Source organism: Vigna angularis, chromosome 1 (genome assembly GCF_016808095.1).
Source record: "Vigna angularis cultivar LongXiaoDou No.4 chromosome 1, ASM1680809v1, whole genome shotgun sequence".
Lineage (NCBI taxonomy): Eukaryota > Viridiplantae > Streptophyta > Magnoliopsida > Fabales > Fabaceae > Vigna > Vigna angularis.
Window position 1 is genome coordinate 3,866,321 of NC_068970.1, and position 14,157 is coordinate 3,880,477.

Sequence of the window (14,157 nt, forward strand, 5' to 3'; positions counted from 1 at the left end):
TTGTTTTGGGTGGGCCTGTAGTATGCTGTCTCGTGCAATTGTTTCCTCCACTTCATAATTACTTTCTACACCTCTCTGTTATAATGAAATGTAAACAAAATTAAAATACTTGTACTTCCAAAAATATAAAAAAAATGAGATAAAACAGTTAAGAAAGATTATGATTAAGTGATTAAAATTTTAATTTATATACTTATTAGAAAGTAAAATTTTAATATTTGTTTTGTTCGAAAGAAAAAATTATACTAAATTAAAATTAGTTCCGAGATATATATATATATATATATATATATATATATATATATATATATATATATATATATATATATATATATATATATATATATATATATATATATACTGTAACATCCCAAAAATACAGTATAAACAATGTACGAGAATAATCACATATTAATAACATGACACATCAGTCTTACAAAAGGTCGGAAGCACAGTTATGGCCGAACAGCCTTACAAAATACTACAGAATTTAAAACTGTACAATAGATACAACTAGACCGAACAGTTTACAAAATAAATTTTTAATGAACGGTCCTACAAAAGAAGAGGCCAACAACTAACCGAACGTTCCTAAGGTTCGGCCTTCACTTCCACCTCTTCCAGTGCTTCTTCCAGCAACTCTTCTCCTTCTGCTCACATCCACACGGATAATCATTGCAACAGGACAAACAAACAAACGTACAACACAAACAAGATAATAAATAGGGTAAGCTTATGTAATTTAATTGATTCAATAAAACATACAATTTTCTTAATTAAATCAAACAACAACCAAAATCATAATTCATTAATCATGGCATGCAAAGACCGACCACTTGACTCTAACTGTCCGAACTGTATGAATCCTATGTAGCTACGACGTTTATGCATCCGGGTGATGTAGTAACTGGGATACCCTCAACAGCTGCCACCCAAGGTTAATCCGTTCTGTCCAAGTTAACCTTATGGACTACGACCTCCTGCCATTCTCACACATAACTTACTCCTCTCTACGTGAGAATGAGTAATCACGGAATATTAGGATAAACGCCCGCTAAGCTTTGCCCACATTCATACTTTACCATTCAATAACCACTTTCTGAGATATTCCTCCCTGGAATACTCTTTCATAACCAAATTATTTCATTCGCATCACATTTCAAATTCTCTTATACTTCATCATCAATATATTCAACTGAAATAAGATCACACTTTCTCATCATAGCACAAGTCTGAATGGAATAACACACTACAAAAAAAATCTTATTTAGAGGGGGTTATTTTGGAGAGGGTATAACAAACCCCCTCAAATTAACACAACTTAAGATGTTTAATTTAAATTATTTAACTGACAATGTTTGTGGGAGTTTTAATTCCTTTTAAGAGAGGTTTATAACCTCCTCAAATAATAATATATTTTTTTTCTTCATTTACTAATTCTTTTACATTTTTCCTTCTAAAAATTTTACAGTAAGTTTTCTTTTAACAATCCTAAAATTTTATTCCCTTCATATCTTAAACCCATCTGCCTAAACCCAATATTTTCGTCTAATTTCTGATTCAATTTCTCCCTTCCACTGAACCCTAAAATCAGTTCCCCCTTAATTCCATCAGCAAAATCAGCTCCCCCTTCATTCCATCCGATTTCTCCCTCGCAGGTACGCAATCTTCCTTTCTTCCTTCTTCTATTTCCTGTTGTCATTCATTTCTCCTTTGGATTGCCCGTGTTTCCTTTTCCTTTCAGATTCGCAGTCGGTGGACGAAGCTGCAACGGGGGTTCTGCGGACCGGCAGACAGCGGAGCTCATAACGTCACGGAGGTACATCGTTCTACAACTCTTTGTGCTTTTATTTGGTGTAGCGTTTTATTGAGTTCATTCTGCGTCACTTTAGTGGGTTATCTTCTTCCCAGTTTCAATCATGTTTTTAATCAACGAGTAACTTGAGTTCGTTTGGTTTTCTTTCAGTTTTTGTATTTATAGTAATGTTTCTTTTTTATTCTAGTATCATATCTTTATTATTAGATGAAACCAAATCCCCTTTGTTTACTAGGTTGATTTTGTTTTCTCCATATAAATAAATCACCCGTGTTGTTATAGAAATACATTCAACTCAATGTTTCAATTTTTTTTTCTCATAGTTCAATACACCACCTCATATGAAAATATTTTGTCCGGAAATATTGTAGCATATCTCGACATGAGCAGGGGAATCAATGCACAAATCAGAGCTGAAAATTAATTATAAGAGAGAAAAAAACTGTAAATACAGCCAAGTCATATATCTTTAAAAACAGATTCTAATGACAAAATCCTCAGTATTATTGAATAACCTCAAAGTAAACAAGCATAGAAAGTGTCTGTGAACAAAACATACAATTATTGATAGTTTGCAATGCTATGGAGAAGTACACATCAAGAAGACGTGGAGTCAAGCTAAGTACTGCTTTCAGCTTATCAGAGTAAGGACTATTGACTGAAGTCTGTAATATTGCAGTCATCACTGGAGATGACCAGGGACGTTCATGAGAGATGATAGAATTTACTTTAGGAATTTAAATGAAGCTAAATACCAAACAAAATCACAAATTTGTAATATGGCTACAATATCAAAGAGTTAGAACTCAAAATTTCATCAAACATTAAACTTTCAATGTAAAGAAAGCAATATTACTGCAAGCAAACTTATTATCAATCTTGTGTAACTATTGATTGGTAAACATGATGTGGCTGAGAAAAACTGGCTCAACAACTTCAACTTTTAGCTTTAGAATAACAGGACGAAAGGAACCAAGACAAATGGAAGTAACAACCATGACAAACAAGAAAAAAGTTAACATACAACGATACCTATGGAAATATTTATAGGGTACACTTTTGCAACACTGGCTAGACATCACTATAATTTAAAGAATCACAGATAACCTTAGGGGCAGTATTTTTCTGAATAGAAGCTCTGCTGCTCCCAATTAAGGGTCCAGAGCTTTTTTTCACCTTTTCCAATGCTACTACCAAAACTAGCAAATATGGGAACGAAAACATTGAATTTAAAAGATTTTGTTAAGGTACATAAGAAGAAACTGATTTTCAGCATATTATCAAACTCATTACACAGAACATCTTCAATAACTACCTATTTTTCCAGATGATCCTTATTAATTACTGAAGAAAATAGTTCATACTTCCTCCTTTTCTCTGTTATTTTTGAATATTGGGGAAGGGGCCCACAATAATTATGGTTATTGCTATGGAAAATGTGTTTAAGATCAATAAGTTGGAAAAGTTAAACATAAAAATTTAGCACGGTCAACTTTTTCAAAATCTTGATTATAAATTGAATTATGCTGTTTGTAATAAGAAAAATAAGAGAGGGAAAATGCAAAAGGACAAACAATCATAATTGAAAATATTAATCTTTCTATTGAAATAAAAAGGTAATCAAGACATAAGTGGTGATAGTAATATAATTTATACATACTTGGCAAGTCTACTAAAGATGGAAATAAGGGTAGAAATGACCCAGGTGATATCAAGGCTGGGAAGGCATTCAAAAATAGTTTCTCTAATCTGCAAGAGTATAAAAAAAATTGTTAATTAATATCTGCCCCTCCCTTCCCCCAAGCCCATCCATTAGGCACATTGCCACAAAAAAATGAGAATTACACTCCAATGGTAAATTTACATGCACCAAAGTAACACAGCACATTGAATTTAATTTCATTTAACACCGATAACATATTCTACTTGAAACCTAAGAGATAGACAAAGGTCATCTTCAATATTCTAACATCAGGTAGCTAAATAGATTCTCTTTATCAATATTTACTATCCTTGTAAAATGAGTATATTCTAAATTTTGATGTTCCACTTCAAACCATTTCTGTCACTTGAACAGTAAAATGTTAGAAATATAATTACCATGACATATATTTTAAGATTTGGAAGCACAAGAAAGAGTACAGGATCAGCAATAGATTGTACTCACTGGTTCAGAATACGGCAGGAAAAGTATTTACCTTTTATCCCCCACACCGCAAACCAAACAAGACTGTCAGAAAATATTGTTTTTGATATTACTCATTTAAGAGCAATTGCTCTTAAATAGAATACCTTTGCCTTTGAGTACATGCTTTAACAATTTTTCTCACTGAAATTGGAAGATCTTGAACTGCAATGGTTACTATAGGTGGTGGTGATTGAACCCGATTCAATCTTCTCAATTATATCTTGATTAATTAAAGAAAAACAACCTTAATCGTGTGTGCGAAGGATGCAAGAAAATAACATTTAGATGGATGTGTTCCACGTACGTTACGGTGGATTATGTGTTCATACTCACTTGAATACATGAATTTAATAACCTGGGTCTCTTTACTTTGTTTTCAGTTTTAATTTAACACCTATCTGCTGTCAATCACAAATCAGTCACATTAGAAAAAATATATAAATTTTACTTTGAATTTTGTTTAAGGTAGCGATAGAAAATTGATGGATTATGTGTGTAACGGTGAATTAATACAAAAAATAAAATAAAATCCACGGATATGTACAAAATAATTGATAAAAAAAATGCGAAAAGAAAGAAAAACGTGCCCTATTTTTCTATACTACATTTACCTTGTCTGGTCATTTTATTTCATACTTAAGTAGAAATAAATTGAAATATTTTGTATTAATTAATTATATACTCTGAATTGCTATATAATCAATTATACATCTTTTGTTTATGATGAAATTTGTATATTTATATGATCAATTATTGATTGTTATAACTTATTAGTTTAAAAGAATGAGGCAAATATTATTTATCTAATCAGTTTTTATTTTACTCTCTGGAATGCACTGAAGAGTTGTTTCAATTAAATCTAACCAAAAGACTTGTTGGATATAATGAAGAAATTGTGGATATGAAGTTTTTGGGGGATGATGAAAAATTCCTAGCCCTTGCTACAAATCTTGAAGAGGTATGGGGATGTGTGTTTTTATCTAGAAATTAGCAAACTGTTGTGAATTAAATATAATTCGACACTTTCAACACACACACACAGAGTGAAAAGCTAAATTTTCTTGGCTGCACAATGTTGTTCTTGTTTAGTTTTCTGGTGTTTGTTCTTGTCGCTTTGTCAATGTAATTGTAATTTGTCAGAGTATAAGCACTTTTAGAAGAGGTTTGCTAATTTTTTAAATTGCAAGGTTTCACATTTTCCTTTTATTTATATTGGTGTAGCTTTGGGTGCAAATCCTCTTCGAGAGGTTGATTGGAAGCCTATTCTAGGTAATTTCTCTAAGAAATTGGCACCTTGGAAACATAGGTCTTTGATCTGTTTGTCGGGAGGTTATGCTTAGTCACTTATGTTTTGTTATCTTTATGAATCTTTTTCCCATCCAATTTCATAATTGATGTTGCAGGTTTTTCTTTAAGCATTGCAATCTCACCGCTTCAAGGTTAGTAGAAACAAGTATTTCATTTTTTCTAATTCATTATTTATTTGTATTTTCCATGAATATTGTATTCTTTTTCATGTGTTAGTGTATTTTATTTTGTTTAGGAATATTTTTGAATGGATAAATCTTGGATAACTAAGCCCCGAAATACAGTTGAATACTCAATTGGTTTGCAAAAATTCTTAGATTTTGCTTTTGAGAATGGGGCCTCTGGAGACACAATTCGATGTCCATGCCCCAAATGTGGGTTTGTGAAATGGCAAGCTAGAGGCATAGTTGAGGAGCACTTGATTTTAAAACAATTTCCCATAAATTATGTTATTTGGAATCTTCATGGTGAGAGGCAAAGACAAGATATTTCTAGAAATGAAGATGAGTCACAAGAGACATTTCATTTTGATAATCCAATGGAAACAATGATAAATGAAGCATTTGGACATTATAGGCAAGAAGGTACTAATATAGGCAGATCACAACCATTGGGTGAAGATGATGTTATTAATGAAATGCCAAGGGAGAATCATAATGAATTTAATGAGTTTCTCAATGACGGAAATCAAATATTGTGTGACAGGAGCAAGTACACAAAATTAGAGTTTGTAATCAAATTATATCATATCAAGGTTTTGTGTGGATTAAGTGACAAGGCAATGACTATGATCCTAGATTTGCTAAGAGATGCATTTAGTGAAGCAAAGTTGCCTCTTTCTTTTTATGAGGCTAAGAAAATCATCAACAAACTTGGTCTTAACTATACCAAAATAGATGCATGTCCAAATCATTGTATGTTATATTTAAGAGATGATGAAAAGGATTTGCAAACATGCAAACATTGTGGTACATCTAGATGGAACCCAAAGAAGAAAAAAAAGCAACCTGCAAAAGTTTTACGTTACTTTCCTTTGAAACCAAGATTGCAAAGATTGTTTATGTGCTCTAAGACTGCAAAGCATATGAGATGGCATTCTTCAGAGAACAAGGATGGAGTTATAAGGCATCCAAGGGATGGTGAGGCATGGAAGACATTTAGTGTAATGCATCCTGAATTTGCTTTAGATCCTCGAAATGTCCGCTTAGGCCTTGCTAGTGATGGTTTTAATCCTTTTGGCACTATGAGTTCTACTTATAGTATTTGGCCAGTGTTTTTAATTCCATACAATCTTCCACCTTGGCTTTGTATGAAGCACACTTCATTGATCCTATCGATGATCATTCCAGGTAAGCAGATGCCTGGAAATAGTATTGATGTGTACTTACAACCCCTTGTGGATGAGTTACGTGAGCTATGGAATGATGGGGTGGAGACCTTTGATTCTTCATTGAATGAAACTTTTAGAATGCGAGCAGCTCTTATGTGGACAATTAGTGACTTTCCTGGCCTTGGTATTTTATCTGGTTGGAACACACACACAGGTTTAGCTTGCCCTACTTGTAACTTTGATGCAGAACCTTGTCGTCTTCCTCATAGTAGGAAGTGGTGTTTTATGGGACATCGTCGCTTTTTAAGTAGAAACCATAGATTTAGATTGAATCGTGTTCGCTTTGATGGAAGCACTGAAGAACGAAATCCACCACTAAAATTATCAGGATCTGACATTTTTAGGCAAGTGGAAAATATTAATGTTACATTTGGGAGAGGAATTCATTTGGATGGTAAAGGAAAAAGATGCAGACAAGAAGTTAAACAGTGGAATAAAAGAAGCATTTTTTTTTAACTTCCATATTGGGAGTCTAATTTGTTACGTCACAATTTAGACTTCATGCACATTGAAAAGAATGTATTTGACAATTTAATCTATACTTTGTTGAATGAAAAGCCTAAATCCAAAGACAATCTTAATGCAAGGAAAGATTTGAAGGAAATGGGCATAAGACAGGATCTTTGGCCAGATGATAATGGAAGATACCACCTTGCTTTGTTTTCACTAACTCGTGATACCAAAAGGTTGTTCCTCAAAACTTTGAAAAATGTTTTAGTACCTGATGGTTACTCAAGTAACATTTCTAGATGTGTTGATGATGTTCAACATAAAATATCAGGACTAAAAAGTCATGATTGCCATATTATAATGGAGCAATTACTTCCGTTGGCAATACGTAATTTGTTACCAAACCATGTCACTGCAACCTTGGTGGAGTTTTGCTCATTTTTTAAGGCCCTTTGTAGTAAAAGCTTAAATCTTGAAGACCTTGAAATGCTTCAAAATCGTATTGTGGTTACACTTTGCCACTTAGAAATGTTATTCCCACCATCATTCTTCACAGTTATGGTTCATTTAACTGTTCATTTGGTAGAGGAAGCAAAGCTTGGAGGTCCAGTTCATTATCGATATATGTATCCTATAGAGAGGTAATTGCTAACTACTTTTAGTTCAAGGTATGATATTATATGTGTCCAATTTATTTAATGTAATTATTTATCATTATTATAGGGAATTAGGTCATTTAAAGACCTTTGTACGAAACAAGGCACAACCAGAAGGTTCTATAGCTGAGGGATACTTAGCTGAAGAGTCTCTTACTTTTTGTTCTAGATACATTGAAGATATAGAGACAAGGTTCAATAGACAACGACGTGTTTGTGATAACCCAAATGATAATGAGTGTTTTGTGTCATCTATATTCCCACAAGGTGGGAAGGTGGTAGGAGGTTCCTCAATGTTTACTTTAACTCATATGCAAAAGCTACAAGCCCATCGATATGTGCTTTTAAATTGTGCGATAGTCACACCGTTTGTTGAGTAAGTACACTACATTAAGTGTGTGATTTGTAGTTAAACAAATTGAACCACATTATTCTTGTATTTTATGCATTTAATGTAATTAATTTTTGTAGTGAATTTAGAGATCTAATAAAAAGAAGATCAAGAGGAAGGCGACCTTCAACTACTGAGATAGAAACTAGAGTGCATGCAAAATATGTAATGAGAGATCAATGCATGTGTTAATTTATTTTGTCACAGTTACATTATGGTGAGAGAAAGAGAAATTCTATTGTAGGCGAATGTTGAGAGAGAGAGAGGGAAGGAGAAGGTTTTGGGATATAAAATATTGATTTCTCTGTTTAGGAGCTCTGTTATGGGAATTGGAGTTTCTCTCCTTTTGATTTTCCTATTTTTTCAATAACATCATATATATTTTTATTACCTATTGTGCTCTATTCTATTCTGTAGTTTTGGTATCCATTATTTGGACTTTTATCTTTATTTTTACTTTTTTCGTTGGATTTTCTGCTAAACTTTCAAAATATTCTAATGTTGGTATATTAAAAAAAGTTTTTAGTATATTTTAAAACATCATAATCAGTATATTTTAGAATATTCAAATTTGACTTTTTGCTTCTATAATAGCAATCACAATGCTCTAGCCAGTGAACTAGTCTTAAGGATTTATTAAAACCACATAAGATATAAAACATTGGTCTTAACTGGAGTCCAGGTAGTCAAACAATTAGAAAATAAATAGAAAGCACATACACGAACCACTATTAATAAGTAACGAAAGCAGTGAATATATGTTGGAAGGAGAGAAAAAAGGGGATTTGAGAAGCCTTATTTCAGTACATTATAAAATATTTTCAAGCCCTGCTGATCCCTAGCCATTGTATTGATTTTAATTCATGTGGTATTCAACTAACACAAAGAAGGATGAAGTAAAGATTGAAATGGTTAACAAATCAATACAAGCTAGATAATCCTCCTGAATTCTGACCCAACGTAGATATTTCAAGAGGGAACGCCAACTTACAGCATGTTACATCATTAAGTTGTATGTTGGAGGGGAGAAATTCTTATTTCGTGTATAAGAATCACTTTTCTCTTACAATGAAAATCATTACAGTTAGATTTTATGTGAGAACCACGGACTTGCTCTACTACTAATTGGAGGGTTGTGAACGAGGGAACTTTTATGATGGTAGAAAATGCAACAAAAAGCTCATCTGACTATAATGTAACTGTGACAAAATATGAGATGTGCAAAGCCCTAATCAGTTGTCATTTCTGGCTGGCTAGGGAAAACCAAACCATACAAAACCTTCACATGCATTCTGAAACTGTCGAACAAGGGTCATTATAATCATTCTCTATTTCTTTGGTTTTTCATTGCTCCATGTTGAAACACCTGGAATTAACGATGAACCATTATGCATCCCTTTCACTAATAAAAAAGTATTAAAACTTTACACTCATGGTCCATTGCATTTTATATATGGTGTAAAGTAGTAACTGCAGTAGTCAAGGAAAATTTGAATAATGACTTTTAAAACTGAATTCTATTTGATTTTTTTTTATATATTATTTACAAAATGTGAGTACATGTAATTGAGTTTATTTTATTAATTTTTTTTTATATTATTTCAGCAAGCTCCTGATGCAAATGAGCCAGAGTCTCCTTTGGGTGCAAGACAATCATCTGATGGAAGTAACATTTAAGAAGTTTATGATATTGTTTTAGGATAAAACTATACCTAGTTTATTATGAATTGAGTAACATTTCTTTCTTTGTAACTACTTTTGTAATGAGATTACATTGACTTTTAGTCTATCTTGATGTGACTATAAAATTGTTTCTCAATTTATTTTTCTAAATTTCTTTCTATTCAGGGGCTTTTGTTGTATGATATCTTTTTTTAATTAAATGAATCATATTTGTTTGGTATTTAATAATTTTAGAAAAAAATTAAATTTATTTAATTTTGAAATTGAAAAAAAAAATTAATGGAAATAGATAGTTATTATATATTTTAATAATCATCAAACAAAAAACGATATTATATATTTTAATAATCATTAAACAAAAAAGTGACAAAAATATAAAGGAGGTTAAAAACCCCCTCAAAATAATAGTCAGTAATAGAGGAGGTTTTTACCCTCCGCCGAAAAACCCCCGCAAATTGAATATATAGAGGAGGTTTTTACCCTCCGCAGAAAAACCCCCGCAAATTGAATATGATACCAGGGGGCGAAAAAAACCCCCGCAGATAATTTGTGGCGACTCAAACTGCGGGGGTTTGAAAAACCCCCGGAATTTATTTAGCGGAGGGTAAAAACCCCCGCAAATTGAAAAAAAAACCCCCTCTAAATAAGCTTTTTTTTGTAGTGACACTTCTTAGAAACTAATCATGACTGAGCGTTATTTACAAATTTATCCGCTTCAATGAACTGACCCTTAAGAGTTCAAACCGGACTCCACGAAGCCTAGGCCGAGTGCTAAGACTCTAGGTCGAACACCTTTTAAAGACCAAAACTGTTTGACACCAAATACTAATAACTGATGAGATACTATGAAGAAACAAACGCTATTAAGTTTGGCCGAAGACTCTTATTTTAAAAACGGTAATAATAGATTACTGAAACGAGACCGAGCGCTAGTTTAAGACCGAGCCCTGTAGAAACCGAACACTATTGAATGAGCGCTGGTCCAAACACTTATCAAGAACGAGCGCTACTGAGACCGAACGCTTGGTCCAAGACCGAGCACTACTAAACTTAAATAAAATGAATGAATATAATATATATATATATATATAATTGCGCCACACTTATTTTTAATGAAAAATAACGATATCATCTACGACTTTACTTATTATAGAATACATTATCTACGACTTTACTTATTATAGAATACATTAACTAAACTGTTTATGAAACACAAAGAAGAACTATACTTAGACCGAACGCTCATTTACATATATATAATAATATTAAACGATCGTCATTAACTAAATTCTCTCAAGAAGAAGAGTTTAGTTTAAACGAACGCTCAAAGGAAAATCGAATGGTCAATACTGACTCTCGGTTACAGTTTACATAATTCTGCAGAGTATTACAGAATGACTCTCAGACGATATCCCTAAAGCATGAGAATTCAGTTAAGACCATACACTTCCATGAAGAATCGAACAACCACGAATGACGCTTGACCACACTTACAGAATTTACTCAGAATACTGCAGTTTGAAGATCAACCCTATTTCAACTCAGTTCACACCATTTATCAATCATTCATCCACACATCCAAACATGTAGTAACACGAATATTTCATATTCATCAAACAAAGTATCATACAAACATACAACCATTCAAAATAGAATCTTAATCAAATTATATAAGTTTCCCTTACCTCTAAACGTAACCGAACGCTCACAGATGCAGAATATAGCTCACCACTACCAAAGACCTTAACGTTCGACAGTCACGCTTTAAGAAACTAAACCAAACAGAAGACCAGAAATACTCAGAATAAGATGATCCGCTTAGGCAACCAGAAATCTGGGTTTGCATGCGAAAAGAAACGAACGTGCTAAGGAGAAAATAATTCACCGGCTTAGAACCACGACTCGATCGGTTTAAATGAAAGCCCTTTACGTCGGGAGAGTTCAAACGGTGTCTGAGAGGTGATCGGAAAAAAAAATGAGATTTTCTTAGAGATAAGGTGGATATGGTAGAGAGAAGGAGGAGATTCAGAAGGTTGAAGATGAATGGTGCATGCAGAGAAGTGGCACAAAAATTTGAAAGTTTAAGTTTTACTCCTACCGTCAAAACCGTTCGTCCAATCTGCATCACACACCTGTCTTCCACTTTCTGAATTTCAAACACCTCTTTCGCTTACACATGTACTCCACTAAGTTAGAGTTTTTACGGATCTGACATATACAAATATATATATATATATATATATATATATATATATATATATATATATATATATATATATATATATATATATATATATATACTTAGATTTTGGAAAAAAAATTGAAATATTACAAATTATGAATCAATTGAGGTTGATTTATCTTTTTTATTCAATGTATAAATTCTAATAAAATAATCACATAATAAAAACAAAAGACTATTTTTCATGAAAATAATATTTTAAATTTTTTTTATAATGAAAGTAAATTATATAAAGATTTTACCTTGAAATGTTCCATTAATATATATATATATATATATATATATATATATATATTATTCCATGCAAATCAGTAAAGATTTTATTTTTATCTTTATATTTTATTTTCGCAAACTAATAGAGATAAAAGCATACTTAAGGAAAATAAAAATATAAGAATAAGAATCAATTTTTTACTGTTTTGTATAAAATAAAAAATATATTTATAATTTTTAAAATTATTATTTAAATAAGATGTATGTTCTTTTTCCAAAAACTTTAAAAGTTCAAAATATATTAAACCCTGGAGTTAAATTTCCAAATATAACTTTTGAATCACATTTAGAATTAAACTTTTGAACAGTCCGATAAATTTCAGAATTAAAATTCTAAGAAAGTTGTTTGAAATAAATATGTAATTTTAAAATTTATTAATAATTTAACATTATTTAAGAGTCGACATTAAAATTAGTTTAAAATTTAATTATATTTGTATTTTTTAAATTTTGATGCCTAATTAAATTCGTTTTTGTCTATAATTAAATTCGTTTTTGTCTTTAATAATAATTTTTATATTAAATTTTAAAAATAAATAGAAATAATATTTTTAATTTAAATTGTGTTAAATTATTTTGATATATTAAAAGAGTGTTTTAAAATAATGTTTGAATTGTTTATAATATTTGACACAATTTAAATAATTTAAATATTTTTTTAACACTTTATGTCATTAAATTGTAAAAATTATATATTTATTTTTAAAATTTAAAAATAAATTTATATTAAAAGTTGAAACGGGAAAAAAATTCAAATTCACTTTAAGTTTAGAAACTAAAAAAACAAAGAGGTGATTCTTAGTTTAAAAAAAATTCTTTCTTCAAAATTCGAAACTGTTTTAAAAAAAAAATAACAAAAATTCTAATCTTTAAAATCAACAATACCTCATGATTATTTGTAAGAAATTGAGGTAAAAAAAATTACTCAAAATAAAGGTGATGTTTCATAAAAAGAATAATTGCTTCCTTTATCCCCAGTTTGGTTGAATTGTGTCAAATTCATCCTCATTTTTAAAAAAGTTTCATTATCGTCCTCACGTGGTATAAAAGTGTCAATTGAATCCAAACATAGAAAAAATTTGTGTCAAAGTAGTCATTTTTCCTATATATCTGTGTCTTCCTTTCATATGTCACTTCTCTGGAGCTATGAAAAGCCTTAAATTGGATAAGGTAAAATGAATATCTGTACTTGATTGTATGAAAGAAAGACACAGAGATATAGGAAAAATGACTACTTTGACACAAATTTTTTCTATGTTTGGATTCAATTGACACTTTTACACCACGTGAGAACGACAATGAAACTTTTACACCACGTGAGGACGACAATGAAACTTTTTTAAAAATGAGGATGAATTTGACACAATTCAACCAAACTGGGGACAAAGGAAGCAATTAAACCAAAGAAAAATAAGAAAACACCTCAAATTTACATATTTATTTCAATTTGCCAACTAGCATAGAGGGGGAACAATATTTTGAATTTGAATCTTACTCGACAGAGCGTAATTATGAAAATAGATTTCACTAAAGAATTTGATTTTTTGGAGAAAAAATAATCATCACCAAGAATCAATTAATAGCAATAATATGATTAAAAATAAAAAACTAAAGAGTATATTTGGTGCCGTGAAAAACAGGGTAGACTTTTTGATGGTTACATCAGACACCTAACCCCACTTCTACAAACCATAGTCAAACTTCACAATTAAATGTTTCTGTTTCTTGTTATTATCATTTTAATTGTATTTGGTTTTAGA

General features: G+C 31.2%; 1 protein-coding gene across 1 annotated transcript; it reads left to right on the forward strand.

Moving 5' to 3' along the window:
* The first annotated feature begins 4,905 nt into the window (after positions 1-4,905).
* Positions 4,906-9,876, forward strand: LOC128194184 (uncharacterized). Its single transcript, XM_052869014.1, has 8 exons — positions 4,906-4,962; positions 5,094-5,166; positions 5,226-5,321; positions 5,408-5,443; positions 5,630-7,096; positions 7,199-7,793; positions 7,876-8,083; positions 9,805-9,876. The coding sequence occupies exons 1-8, from the start codon at positions 4,906-4,908 to the stop codon at positions 9,874-9,876; spliced, it is 2,604 nt and encodes an 867-aa protein (XP_052724974.1).
* Positions 9,877-14,157: the final 4,281 nt, after the last annotated feature.